Below are 12,616 nucleotides of genomic sequence, written 5' to 3'. Positions count from 1 at the left end.
TTGCTCAAACGAAGGAAGGATATATCAAAAGTGATAGAACAAAACATATACATCCGAAGTTCTTCACATATACTCAAGAGCTCGAGAAGAAGAAAGAGATTGAAGTAAGATATGTTCAATCATGCGACAATGCAGCTGATCTCTTCACAAAAGCACTTCCTACTTCGCTATTCAGAAAACATGTCCATAACATTGGAATGCGTCATCAGAAGGATCTATGACTGCTCAATCGAGGGGGAGTTTACGTAGTTGTACTCTTTTTACCTAACTATGGTTTTTCCCATTGGGTTTTCCTATAAAGGTTTTTAACGAGGCAACAAAGACGTTAAGCGAGAGCGGAGAGTAACACCGGTCTCCAAGGAGAGTGTTACGAAACTTAATTTAATACAAGATGGATGATCAAGGGGGAGTGTTATAAGATAAACTTTGAAATGATCCTCCACTCCTTTACCAACTTAAGCACTATGATCATCTACTCATCAAGCATTATGATCATCTACTCATCAAGCATTATGATCATCTACTCATCAAGCACTATGATCACCCACTCATTTACCAAATCAAGCACCATCTTTGATATTTTATGTATTGTTGATCACTATAAATACCATCACTCATCTCACTCTTTTGTACACCATTACATCTTCTTCTTCTTACTTATAATAAACTCTCTCACTTATAGTAGTGTTATTTACTTCATACGGGTATTAAATTCTACTCTTATTTAAATTTCTCGATACTATAAATTATAAGTTATTTCATAACAGTCATGACATTTATTATTTCCATATTCTCCTTTTTTTACTTTTATGGCCATTTTCTTTAATGTGTTTTTTGGAATACTTTTAGGCCTTCTTCGTTTGTACATTTAAAAGATGCATTCAGATGATCCATTTAGATATCTTATCCGGATGCTTCATCTAAATGTTGTTCGTTTTTTCATTTTGTCCATGCATCCAGATGAATCATCTGAATGCAGCTAAGTTCGTTTTTTTAACTTGAATATATATCCAAGTGGACTTGTTAATAAAGTGACTAAAATATTTTCTTTTTATGTTTCGGCGGAAAAATAGCAATGTTACGGTTTTGGCAAAAAATACGTTTTTATGGGTTTGACGGAAAATATGTTTTGCGGTTTTGACGGAAAAATTATGTTTTGCAGTTTTGACAGAAAAGTTTTTTTTTCGCGATTTGCGAGTTTGACAGGAAAAGTTTTTTTTCGCGATTTTGTCGAGAAAATACATTTTGCGGTTTTGGCGGAAAATGTGCATTTTTTTACGGCCAATATGCATTTTTGAGGGAAACTATTTTTTGCGGTTTCGGCGGAAAAATTGCATTTTTCCTGTTTTGGCGGGAAAATGGGTTTCCGGTTTTGGCGAGAAAATGTGTTTTCTGGTTTTGGCGGAAACATGCGCTTTTCCGGGTTTGGCGGGAACATGCGTTTTTCAGTTTTGGCGGGAAAATGTGTTTTCCGGTTTTTGCCGAAAAATTGCATTTTTGCGGTTTTGGCAGGATTATGCGTTTTTGGGTTTTGGCGGGAAAATGCATTATTTCGGTTTTGGCGGGAAAATGCATTTTTCCGGTTTTGGCCGAAAAGTGCAGTTTTACTGGTTTGACTGAAAAGTGTGTTTTTATGAAAATATGCGTTTTATATTTTTTGAGGAAAAATGCATTTTGCGGTTTTGGCGGGAATGTGTGCGTTTTCAGTTTTTTTTGCGGAGAAATGTATTTTTCGATTATGGCGGAAAAATATATTTCACAAAAAAAAATTAGAATTTACGGTTTGAAAATAATATTTTGACTTTAAAAGGTCATTTTGTCATTTATCATTTTGGACTGAACTAGATGTATCTACATCCGGATGTACCATAAAGATTCACTTTCATTTGGATGAGAATTTGAGATGAGTTTTCAAAAATTCAGTTGGGTGATCCATCTGGATGTAGCATTATAATGCACAAAACGAATATCAATTTGTATCTTCACCCAGATAGATCGGGGTGAGCAAACGAACAACACCTTACTGTTTTTTTGTAAATTGTGTCTTTTTGTTAACTGTAGAGAGATATTAATGCCATATTCAACCCGGTTCAGCAGTATTCACAATATAGGAATGACATAATCAACAGAAATTTTAAATTGTTTCAGAGGAAGTTTTACTCTTGAAACTAAATGTAACCACGGTAAAATAAATAAAAAGATCCTTACAATTATACTGAATTTTGTAGTATTATGGTTCTTGTAGTTTATAAACCGAAAGAGATGTTAAACCGGAAAGTATATTGGTCTTTGTATTAGTGAGATTAACGCGGTTCGTGACCCATTGCCCATTGGGGACTCCAAAACGGCTTTCCGCATCTCAGACTGAGACGTTATATATCTGATACGTGTTAGTTACCGTATTGAGAGTGGAGCTTTTGTCCTACCTTAGTAGCTTGGTCTCCACGCCATTTTAAGTCTTCCACGCCAATAACTCATGCGCCAGTCTGTGGGACCTTCCCGTGTGAGATTGGTCGCGAGGATGTCACTCCAAGGCTGATGGGTAAACACAGATCTTACTCCTATCTTCATCTCAGTTCTAACATGAATAAAAACTCAAAAACTTTATATTTTCTTTCTTGCTCATGTCTTAGCTCTGCTGTTTTGAGATGGGTAATACGAAAGTCATTGCAGCTGTTTATGGCCTTAGAGAGGTACTTGATTGATTACTCATTCTGTATGATTGTTGATTCCTTTTTTATTGTATCAGAGTCAGTGAATCAAGCTTGTATCTCTTTGCTCCCCCTCAGATTCAAAACAAGAGCCAACAGAAGAATGGTCATGCATTGGTATGTATATTGTTTTTGATCTTCTTTTGTGCATATTCTCTTATTAGCGTAGATAGAACTTTGTGAATTGAAATGCGTGTGGCTTCTTCTTCTCTCTAATTTTTGTAGGTGCTGTGTGAATATAGTATGGCTCATTTCAATACGGGTGATCGTAGAAGACAGAAAAATGACAGGTTTATTACACTCACTACATATCTAAAAAACTCACAGTTTTTGCAATTATTCATAAAAACTTGAATTGTGTGTGTATTATGGAATGTCAGGCGATCAACAGAGATATCTCTTGTCATCCGTCAGACAATGGAAGCTTGCATACTAACCGAACTGTTGCCTCATTCTCAGGTTTACCTTTCTAAAATAACCATGGCAGGAATCTTTAGCCAATTCTTTTGAGTCTTTAGATTGATTGTTTCTTTTATGCAGATTGACATTTTCCTTCAGGTCCTACAAGCTGATGGGGCTATCTGTTCTGCTGTCAAGATCTCAATCTATTAACTCCCTGTTTTAGTTAATCTATGGATCTGTTGTTAAATGTTATGTTGTGGTTAATCAGGAACAAGATCAGCTTGTATTATCAATGCTGCGACGCTAGTTCTTGCAGACGCTGGGGTTCCGATGCGTGATCTTTCTGTTTCCTGCAGTGCTGGATACTTAAACAGCACTCCACTTCTTGATCTTAACTATGTCGAAGACAGCGCTGGAGGAGCTGATGTAACCGTCGGCATTCTACCTAAACTAGACAAAGTTACACTCCTTCAGGTTCATCTTTTTCTCCCTCTCAGATCATCACACTTCTCTTACATCCACATTCAAGTTTGATTTTCTGACTGTTTATAACGATGGATGCAAAGTTACCGATGGAAACATTTGAAACGGTCTTTGCCTTGGCTTCTGAAGGCTGCAAAGCGATTGCAGAGAGAGTACGCAAGGTACTTCAAGAAAACACCAAACAGCTAGAGTATCGTCGTGCTGCATAAACTTCAGAGCTATAGAAAAACGACCACGTACCAAGATTTTGGTCAACTGAGTTTTTTTAAATGTTGCAGCTAATTTTCCCAAACTCAAAGTTAGTAATGCAAAGTCATGCTGTTTTTCATTAATATGCGAATCTGAAAGCTTAAGATTGAACACCTAATGTTTCATATATTCATACAAGTAGCCATTGCCAAAGAAAATAACATAAAAGCCATATATGCATTGAAAATACAACATGAAACATCAATAAGGTCACAAGGTTTCTTGGGGATAAGGAAAGTACTACTACGATAAAACCTGAGAAGGAAACTACAACACTCATAAAACAAACAAAAGCCATAGAACTCATGATAGTGATGAAGATGAGTGATGGATGAAGGGTGTGGTGATGGTGCTGAACTGATGATGATGATTATGAGTGATTCAACCACGTTTGACTGTGATCTTGATTGAGTGAACTTTCTTCCTGATGTGAAGCATCTCACAGTGGACAGTACCATGCTCTTTAACCCTGTTCCTTCTACTATGAAATATCCAACCATCGGCATTAGATACAATGTCATCACTGTCAACACTCTGGCTGACTTCATCACCATCGAATGAAGGATCATCATCATCACCTTCTTCTTCCTCATTCGTATCAGCAACCACTGAAGAATCTTCTTCTTCTTCTTCTTCTTCTTCTTCTTCTTCTTCTTCTTCTTCTTCTTCTTCTTGGAGCTTAGCTGTTTGTGGCAGTGGGTCTTCAAGATGCTCATTCAAAGATAAGAAGCTTAGCTGTTTGTGGCAGTAGGTCTTTGAAAGACATTGGAATCGCCTGATAATCACCAAACATACAACAAGCTTATACATCAGAAAACTCATACTAAAATCAAAAGACTTAAGACGTATGAGGAGAGACAAAGGAACAAATCAAGAATCTTTTGATCACGTTTCATCCTAAGTAACTAAAGATTCTTTGCTCCTAAACCATAACTCTCCCAAACATAATCCTCTCTACTTGCTACATGGAAGAAGGAAAAATTGAAAGAGAGAAGAAGAGATGTACCATCGATTCAGAAGCGGTTTGTGAGAGGAAGACCTTGAAGAAACGGGGAAGAACATCATCTTCTTCACTTCCAGACATGGAGAGAGGTCTGTTGTAAGAGAGATTCTTTTAAAATGGGTTGGAGAGAGAGAGAGATAGTAATGAGAGAAATGAGTCAAGAACAATGGGACTTATATAGACCAAGTTTGAGTCAAAGAAGTCAAAAAGCTTTGAGAAGAAAACAGAGTTGTACATCTACTAAAATTTACAGTTTAAACCCAGTCCCCATATAATGTGATAAAAATACATTCAAGGCCGCAGGGAAGCTAGTTATGAATCGATGTTCGTACACTGACTGAGTAAAACTCATATAATGAACATTTTGACTATGGTCAAACCAAAGTACATCTTTGTTTGATCAAACTCTTTGTATCCATACACGTCACACTGACACAGAAAATGCATGTCTGAGAACTCAAAAACTTTAGAGAAAGATATAAAATAATGAAAAGTTGAACAAGCAAGTTAAGAAGAGACTGTAAATACAGCATTATCAGCCCCAGCCTTGGCTGTTGTAGTCCACTAAATACTCTGTTCTATTCGTTGGTTCTAGGGATGTTAACATGGGTAATTACCCACGGGTTTACCCAAACCCACTAATAATAGGTTGAGTTTTTACCCATCTAAGATTAATTGAGTTAACCATAGGAATTAATTTTAAAACTCATATTTACGTTGGGTAAATAAAAAAGGTTAATGACCCATGAGTTTTCAATTATATATATAGATTTTCACCACTTTAATTAAATTATATAAAATTTGTAAAATCGTTTTTTTCCGTCAGAACCAAAAAATAAATTTTTCTGCCAAAACCGTAAAAATAAATTTTCTCACGTAAACCAAAAAGAGTTTTCCCGCCGAAACCGAAAAATCGAGTTTTTCTGCCGAAACCACAAAACCGAGTGTTCCCGCCAAAACCATAAAACTAAGTTTCCTGCCAAAACCGCAAAACCGAGTTTTCACGCCGAAACCGCAAAACTGAATTTTCCCGCAAAAACTGTATAACCTTGTTTTCCCGCTAAAATCGCAAAATCGAGTTTTCTGACTGAAAACCGTAAAATCGATGTTCTCGCCAAAATCGCAAAAAGAGTTTTCCCGCCAATACCGTAAAACTCAATTTTTCCGCTAAAACCGCAAAAACGGTTTTTCCCGCCGAAACCGAAAAAATCGAGTTTTCCCGTCAAAACCAAAAGATCGAGCTTTTTCGCCAAAACTGCAAAACCGAGTTTTCCTGTCAAAATTAAAGACGAGTTTTCCAGCCAAAACCACAAAACCGAGTTTTCCTGCCAAAACCGCAAAACCGAATTTTTTCGCAAAAACCTTAAAAATCGAGTTTTTCCGCCAAAATCGCAAAAAAAAAGATTGTTCCCGTCAAAATCAAAAACGGGTTTCCCGCCAAAAACTAAGAAATTTTCCTGCCAAAACCGTAAAAATAAGTTTTTCGTCAAAACCGCAAAAACGAGTTTTTCCGTCAAAACCAGAAAGATTATTTTTCCGGCAAATCGTAAAAATGAGATTTCCCACCAAAACCACAAAACCAATTTACCGACCAAAAACAGCAAAAATAAAATTTTCCGCTAAAACCACAAAAACAACTTAACAAATTTTCTCATTACCATAAATGAGTTTTTCTGTCAAAACGAGGTTTATTGCTAAAACCGCAAAATGAGCTTTCCGGTTAAAATTGCAAAATATTTCTTTTTTCGGAAAAACGAGTCGTTTTTCCGCTAAACGAGTTTTTGCGCTAGAACAAGTTTCTATAAAATTGCAAAATCTTGTTTATATATTAAAGCTCACATTAATGATATTAATATTATACATGATTTTCAGAATAAATAAGATAATACTTTTGGTACCCACTGATAAACCTATACCAGATTGGCCATTGGGTTATTTTTTCGGTTTGGATTTCAACCTTGATGTTTTTGGGTTTTTGCAGATTGGGTATAAAATGGGTTGGGTTGGGCTGGATTATTTTACCCTGCATTAACATCCCTAGTTGGTTCAATCTCTCCCAACGACCTCTTCTGTTACTTTTTAGAAAAATTCACAACCACATAATATCTCTGCTGGGTCCCTAAGTTGGCATTCTGAATAAATGAACAATGCATGAAAATCTGAAGTAGTCATATCCTGTTTGACTTTTAACCGAGATTTTGTAATCATAGGTTTATTTTAAACGAGAAAAAGAGTCTTGGAACGTAAACCTTAAATCGTGTTAAACTATTAGTAATGTATGGCAGCATTTGAAGGTTGATGAACGAATATTAGTTTGTTTGTTTGATGCTTAAAAATTCAATTTAGATTAAAATAAAAAACGATAATTAATCAAGAGGAGGAAATAACATCATCATTACTAGTCAAAGAAACCACGTTAGAGTGGGTTAAACTGTTCGGAGACTTCCTTTAGAGCCATGTCGAACATTTTGTTGGAGGTTTTAAGAGCGTCATCTATTCTTCCGTCCTTTAGAGCCACGTCTATGATAGTTTTGAAAGTGGTGACTGGAATGAAACCAATTGAATCTGCAAGGAGAGACTCAGCGCTCGCCTTGTTGTAGGTCTTGATTTCCTTGCTACACCGACCCTTCGCCATTATCTGAACCGTATCAGAGTTCAAGGTTCCAGATTGAGCTGACATATCATTGTACAATGCCCTAGCATGTGATTTTTGTCCGTATTTGAGCAGAACTTTCAAAAGGGCGTTGCCAGTTTCTGGACAAAGCAGTAACTTGTTTGGAAGAACAGACTGGTTGTAACACTCCATAGCTTCAACCTCTTTACCTTGCTTAAACCAGTACTCCATGAATGTGGCCATCAGGAATGCGACTCTGTTTTCGTATCGTGGATATCCTCGATAGAAAAAATCCCATGTAGACTTGTAATCAGCAATACTAGAAGACAACGATCGTTTGAATTCTTCAAACAAGTGATTGGCCTTGTCTAAATTCCCAATATCCAAAAACCCTTGAATCAGATTGTTGAACGCCACGTGATCAGGAAACATTTTAGAGCTGCCCTTAAGCAAGGCTTGAGCTAGGTCAAATCGACCAGAGTGGACTAAACCTTTGGTCAATACCCTTAAACTAGCTTCACTCGGGTAGTCAGGGACGACACCCTTGACGGTTCGGTGGAAATCAAGAGCTTCGTCAACAAGACCTTGTTGGAAACGAGACTCGATGATGTGGTTGCAGCAACTGCTGTTTGGTTTGAGCGTATGCTTGTTGAAGAAGTAATCGTAGAGATCGTAAGCGTCCTTGTGTCTTTTAGCACGCACCATGCTTCCGATGATGGTTTCACATGTATGGACTGTTACCTCCGGTTCGTCATCGGGTTTGCTGAAGACAGCCAAACGAGAGTACCTAGCTGCCGTGTCTAAGTCGCCAACAGAATTGACGAGGTAGCTGACTCTCGAGCTTAGCTCCCAAGTACGGCAATCTGGGTTTTTCATTATGTCCTCAGCTTTTCTTGCCACGGCTGTGCAGAAGCTGCGCCGACCAAACATGCGGCGGATCAGTGACATTATTTTTTTTATTTTTCTTTAGACCAGGGAAACGAGGGCTAGGACAAGACAGAGATATATATTTATGATTTATTTTTGAGAAATTACTCAAAATAACTCAAATTTTACATATAATGACTAGAATAACTCATAAATTTTTGTATTTACTAGAATAACTCATAAGGCAAACGAAAATACCAAAACACCCATTCCCTTTATTATTCACAAAATTGCCACTGAGAATCTGATATTTATTAATAAAGAAATGTTTAATTATTTCCCAAAAAAAATTCATTTTGCCGTCGAGAGGGTCGTGGGTCGTGTTCTCCAAAGGCGACGAAAGCAAATCAGACCCTTCCTTTTCACTTCCGTCTACGACGACTTCTCCTCTGTCACAGCAGCCTTCCATTTTGTCAACTCCACCGAGCTCGCCGCCATCTCTGTTGTACAAGAGGAACCCTAAATCTGAGATCACCTCTGATAAATCCAGATTAATTAAATCGAAGATAATGAAAGTGTAAGTCCTGAATCTATGCAATTCTAAGTTATTATCACATGTTCTTAAAATGTATTGTTTGATTGAATGTTAAATTTTGAAAACCCTAATTCCCAACACCTCAACACTTTACTCACATTCTCAGTTTTTTAGCTTTCCTACGGTAAGATTATGGAATGCTTTTTTTGTGCGCCAATGCTATATGAAGGGAATAAGAAAAGGTTGTTGTCCAAAAGTTGAATTAAACCTTGTGCAGTTATCTTTCGAGATAACTGAATGTTCACTTGATAAACTCTGACCAGAAGTGACACTTTTTATATTTCATATACAGGTCTTTCAAAGAAAAAAGATCTGCATATGCCCCTGAGGCAGGAATGAGATATGATGGTGTTTATAGGATTGAGAAGTGCTGGCTAAAAGTTGGAGTGCAGGTATGTATACAGCTTAATAACCATAATTTTTCACCAGCTATGTCTGTGCAGAGAGTTGATTATTTATCTGACATGTTCTTCTGTTTTCTATAGGGTTCTTTTAAGGTATATTGTTACCTTTTTGTTAGATGTGATAACAAGCCAGCGCCATGGACCAGGTTTCATATAGATCGTCGATTCTTTTATGTTTTCTGTTTAAGTCTAATGCTGCGGGATATGCTGCAGTGACGAACATGGAGATCGTTCAAGACCTTTGCCTAAGCTTGAGGGCAATAGACATGTTTGAGAGAAACGAAACTCCGTCATTGGATCAGCGATTTTGATCTTTGGATTATACACTGTGATTTGGGGAAAAGAAAAAGAGGATTCAACTAGAACTGTAGCAGGCTCTGAGAAGTCACTGTTGTTGGTAAACACATACCTTATAAGATGTGACTGATGAAAGTGGAATACTTTTCAATGGATATGGAGCCATTAAAAGATATGGTCCCTATATTTTTTACGTGTACATTATTTTTTAACTTGTACTATCATTTGGTACATACCTTGTAAAGAAGCTCTGCAACATAAGCTAAAATCATTAGCATTCTAGTGTATATCTATGGTTCCCTTGTTATTGTTCTTTATAATATACCCTGAATAAATAAGCAAAGCCTTCTTCTACAACTTATGTGCAATCTAAGATTAGCAGCCGCTAGTATGTTATGTCTATATGAAACTATCTACTTGAATTCATGGAAGCATAACCAAAGAATTTCACTCACTACAGTCAGATATTGGTGAGGCATGAAACCTTATAACTAAGTTTGAGTATTGACTCTTACCTTAGCTCAAACTCAGTAAATAACATTGTTTCTTTGATACATCATTGAGTTTATGTTTCTCCAAACATAAGGAGTGCAACAAGTGATTAAACCACCATAAAAAATGACAACTTGATAAGGAAGAAAAGAGAAATGACAGAGATGATGACAACTACAAAAAATTATCTAATTCTAATTTTAATTAATGTAAAAATAAACCAGATTCGAAATTAATGTAAACCGATCGAAATTGAATATTAAATTAAGTTTGGTTTACATAAACCTAGATTTCCGTCAATAAATCTGCCATAACATAAATTAAAAAGTCTGCCACCATATAAACAAAAAGTTTACCAACAATTTTAAGTCGGATTTATAAATCTGCCATAAGAAAATAAGTCGAACATAATAAAATAGGTTGACCACAAAAATCTACCATTTATAATAAATCTGCTACCTCACTCGACAGACATATTCCTAAAAATCTGTTTTCTATTCAAATCGGACAATTAAGTGGAAATAAATCTGACGTTTCTAAGAAAGTCTGACACCACTTTAACGGTAGATTATTTTTTTATACAGATTTTATAAACAGACTTATTATTTGACAGATTTATTTTTTTGAAAATAAATCTGCCGTCGATCAAAAGTTAAGGGTATTTTGGTAATGTTTTTTTTTTGTTATAACTATAGACAAGGGCAATTTCGAGCATAAAAATATTCTAATAATTTTCAAAAAATATGAGTTATTCTAGTAATAACACAATTAGTTTGTATCATTTAAGTAAACTTCCCTTTATTTTTGGATTCACCCCTAGCAATTCATCTATTTCTTTTTTTTTTTCATCTGTTGTTTTATTAAAGATCTTAATTCCAAAAAGAACTTAGCCTAACATAAGCATCGAACAAGGCTGAACAAAACCCAAAACAGAAATTACAAAAGCTTTAACCAGGCCTTAAAGCCACACAGGACTCAACACCACCGCTTGAACACTCATCACGACCGGGAGACATGAGCTTCCTCCAACGGAACTTCACCATCAGCGAAACCATACTGAAAAAGGCTTGAATCCAGAGCTTCGATCTTCCAACAAATAAGAGCAAGCATCTTTAATGATAATAGTATCCTTGAAGATGCAGCGACCAAATACAGGAATGGAAAATCAACCGGAAACGCCACAACAAGAGACAGTAACTCATAGGACATTGAAAATCGTAGAACAACCAAACCGCAAACAAAAGCGGTGCTAAGCCGGCGAAGACGGTGTAAAGGAATCACCTCTTCCCGGAGACAAAAGCCGGCGAAGATGGTGTTATGTGAACCACCTCTTCCCAGAGACTACAGCCCCATCCATGGAGAGACATAAACCTGATACCATGCGGTGAGAAAAACACAAATCGAAACCAGAAAAGAGGAGCTCATTGGGTTACCAGAAACCAGAGAAGGGGTGAGCACTAAAGACCAAAAAGTCGACCACAAACGACTCACAAAACAGAGCTTTGACCAAATTTGATGGAAGAATTAACAACCCACATCAGAGACGGCATCAACCAGCACCGTACACCAGAAAAAAATACAGATCTAGCCAAAACAATCAAGGGAGCCGCCGCAGCGACGATGAAATCAACCCACACCACATCTTACGGACCACCGAAGGATCTCCTCAAGACCTAAAGAGCTACACCATTAACACAAACAGGCTACAACAAGACAAAGAAGAAAAGAAAAAAAACCAGGTACAAGACAGATTTTAAAAGGACCACACAGAGGAGATCGATAAACAAGACAGCACAGCTCCGACGCTATGGAAGCCGCCGGAGCTGTAAATCTGAAAATTTGAGAGTTGCTGGTTAGGAGAGAAGACCGTGTTTTTTTCAGACTCAGTATGATGTCGGCGAGGGAATTCTGACAGTATCTATTTCTTAATCGACATCTTTTAAAAAAAACAAAATAATCAGAATTTACCAAAATATTAAGATTTTTTTTAAAAATAAATACTTTAAATTTAAAATATTTTTTAAAAATAGTTACCAAAAGAATCGAGAAAAAGACAAAAATAGCACTAAATCAAGTTTATGTTCCCAAACTAGCACTCAAGGTCAAAAGTCACAAAAATAGCACTTAATGTTTTATCAAAAGTCACAAACTTAGGGTTTAGAGTTAAAGGGTGGGGTTTAGGATTTAGGGTTTAAGGTTTAGGGTTTAGAGTTTAGGGTTTAGGGTTTAGGGTTTAGATTTTAGGGTTTAGGGTTTAGAGTTGAGAAATGAGGTTCTGAGGATAAGATTTCAAATTTTGAAAAATAAAAAAATTAAAATTTTCAAAGGATAAACTTAGAAAGGTGCTATTTTGGTCATTTTAGCTTTTGAGTGCTATTTTTGTGATATAAACTTAGAAATGTGATGTTTTGGAGATTTGCCCGAAAGAATTTCCGAATTTGAACATAATGTTCAAAAAATTCGGAAAACCAAATTTGAAACGTTTTTATAAGAAGGTTT

At 36.4% G+C, this 12,616-nt stretch overlaps 3 protein-coding genes across 3 annotated transcripts; 1 reads left to right on the top strand and 2 right to left on the bottom strand.

The window, feature by feature from the left end:
* The first annotated feature begins 2,679 nt into the window (after positions 1 to 2,679).
* LOC125588467 (exosome complex component RRP41 homolog) lies at positions 2,680 to 3,805 on the top strand. The gene is made up of 5 exons (XM_048759820.1): positions 2,680 to 2,693; positions 2,750 to 2,828; positions 3,092 to 3,170; positions 3,382 to 3,587; positions 3,680 to 3,805. Exons 1-5 carry the CDS (start codon positions 2,680 to 2,682, stop codon positions 3,803 to 3,805), a joined length of 504 nt encoding a protein of 167 aa, XP_048615777.1.
* Positions 3,806 to 3,951: 146 nt separating this feature from the next.
* Positions 3,952 to 5,723, bottom strand: LOC125588670 (endopolyphosphatase-like). Its single transcript, XM_048760300.1, has 2 exons — positions 4,852 to 5,723; positions 3,952 to 4,620 (listed from the first exon to the last, which is right to left on the bottom strand). Exons 1-2 carry the CDS (start codon positions 4,908 to 4,910, stop codon positions 4,227 to 4,229), a joined length of 453 nt encoding a protein of 150 aa, XP_048616257.1. The 5' UTR covers positions 4,911 to 5,723; the 3' UTR covers positions 3,952 to 4,226.
* A 263-nt stretch (positions 5,724 to 5,986) lies between these two features.
* Positions 5,987 to 12,147, bottom strand: LOC125588662 (pentatricopeptide repeat-containing protein At3g60980, mitochondrial-like). Its single transcript, XM_048760291.1, has one exon. It carries the CDS (start codon positions 8,408 to 8,410, stop codon positions 7,265 to 7,267), a length of 1,146 nt encoding a protein of 381 aa, XP_048616248.1. The 5' UTR covers positions 8,411 to 12,147; the 3' UTR covers positions 5,987 to 7,264.
* Positions 12,148 to 12,616: the final 469 nt, after the last annotated feature.

The sequence above is a fragment of the Brassica napus genome, chromosome C6 (assembly GCF_020379485.1).
Source record: "Brassica napus cultivar Da-Ae chromosome C6, Da-Ae, whole genome shotgun sequence".
NCBI classification, from domain to species: domain Eukaryota; kingdom Viridiplantae; phylum Streptophyta; class Magnoliopsida; order Brassicales; family Brassicaceae; genus Brassica; species Brassica napus.
Note: the sequence above shows the minus strand (reverse complement) of the source record. Positions and strands in the feature narration are given on the sequence as shown.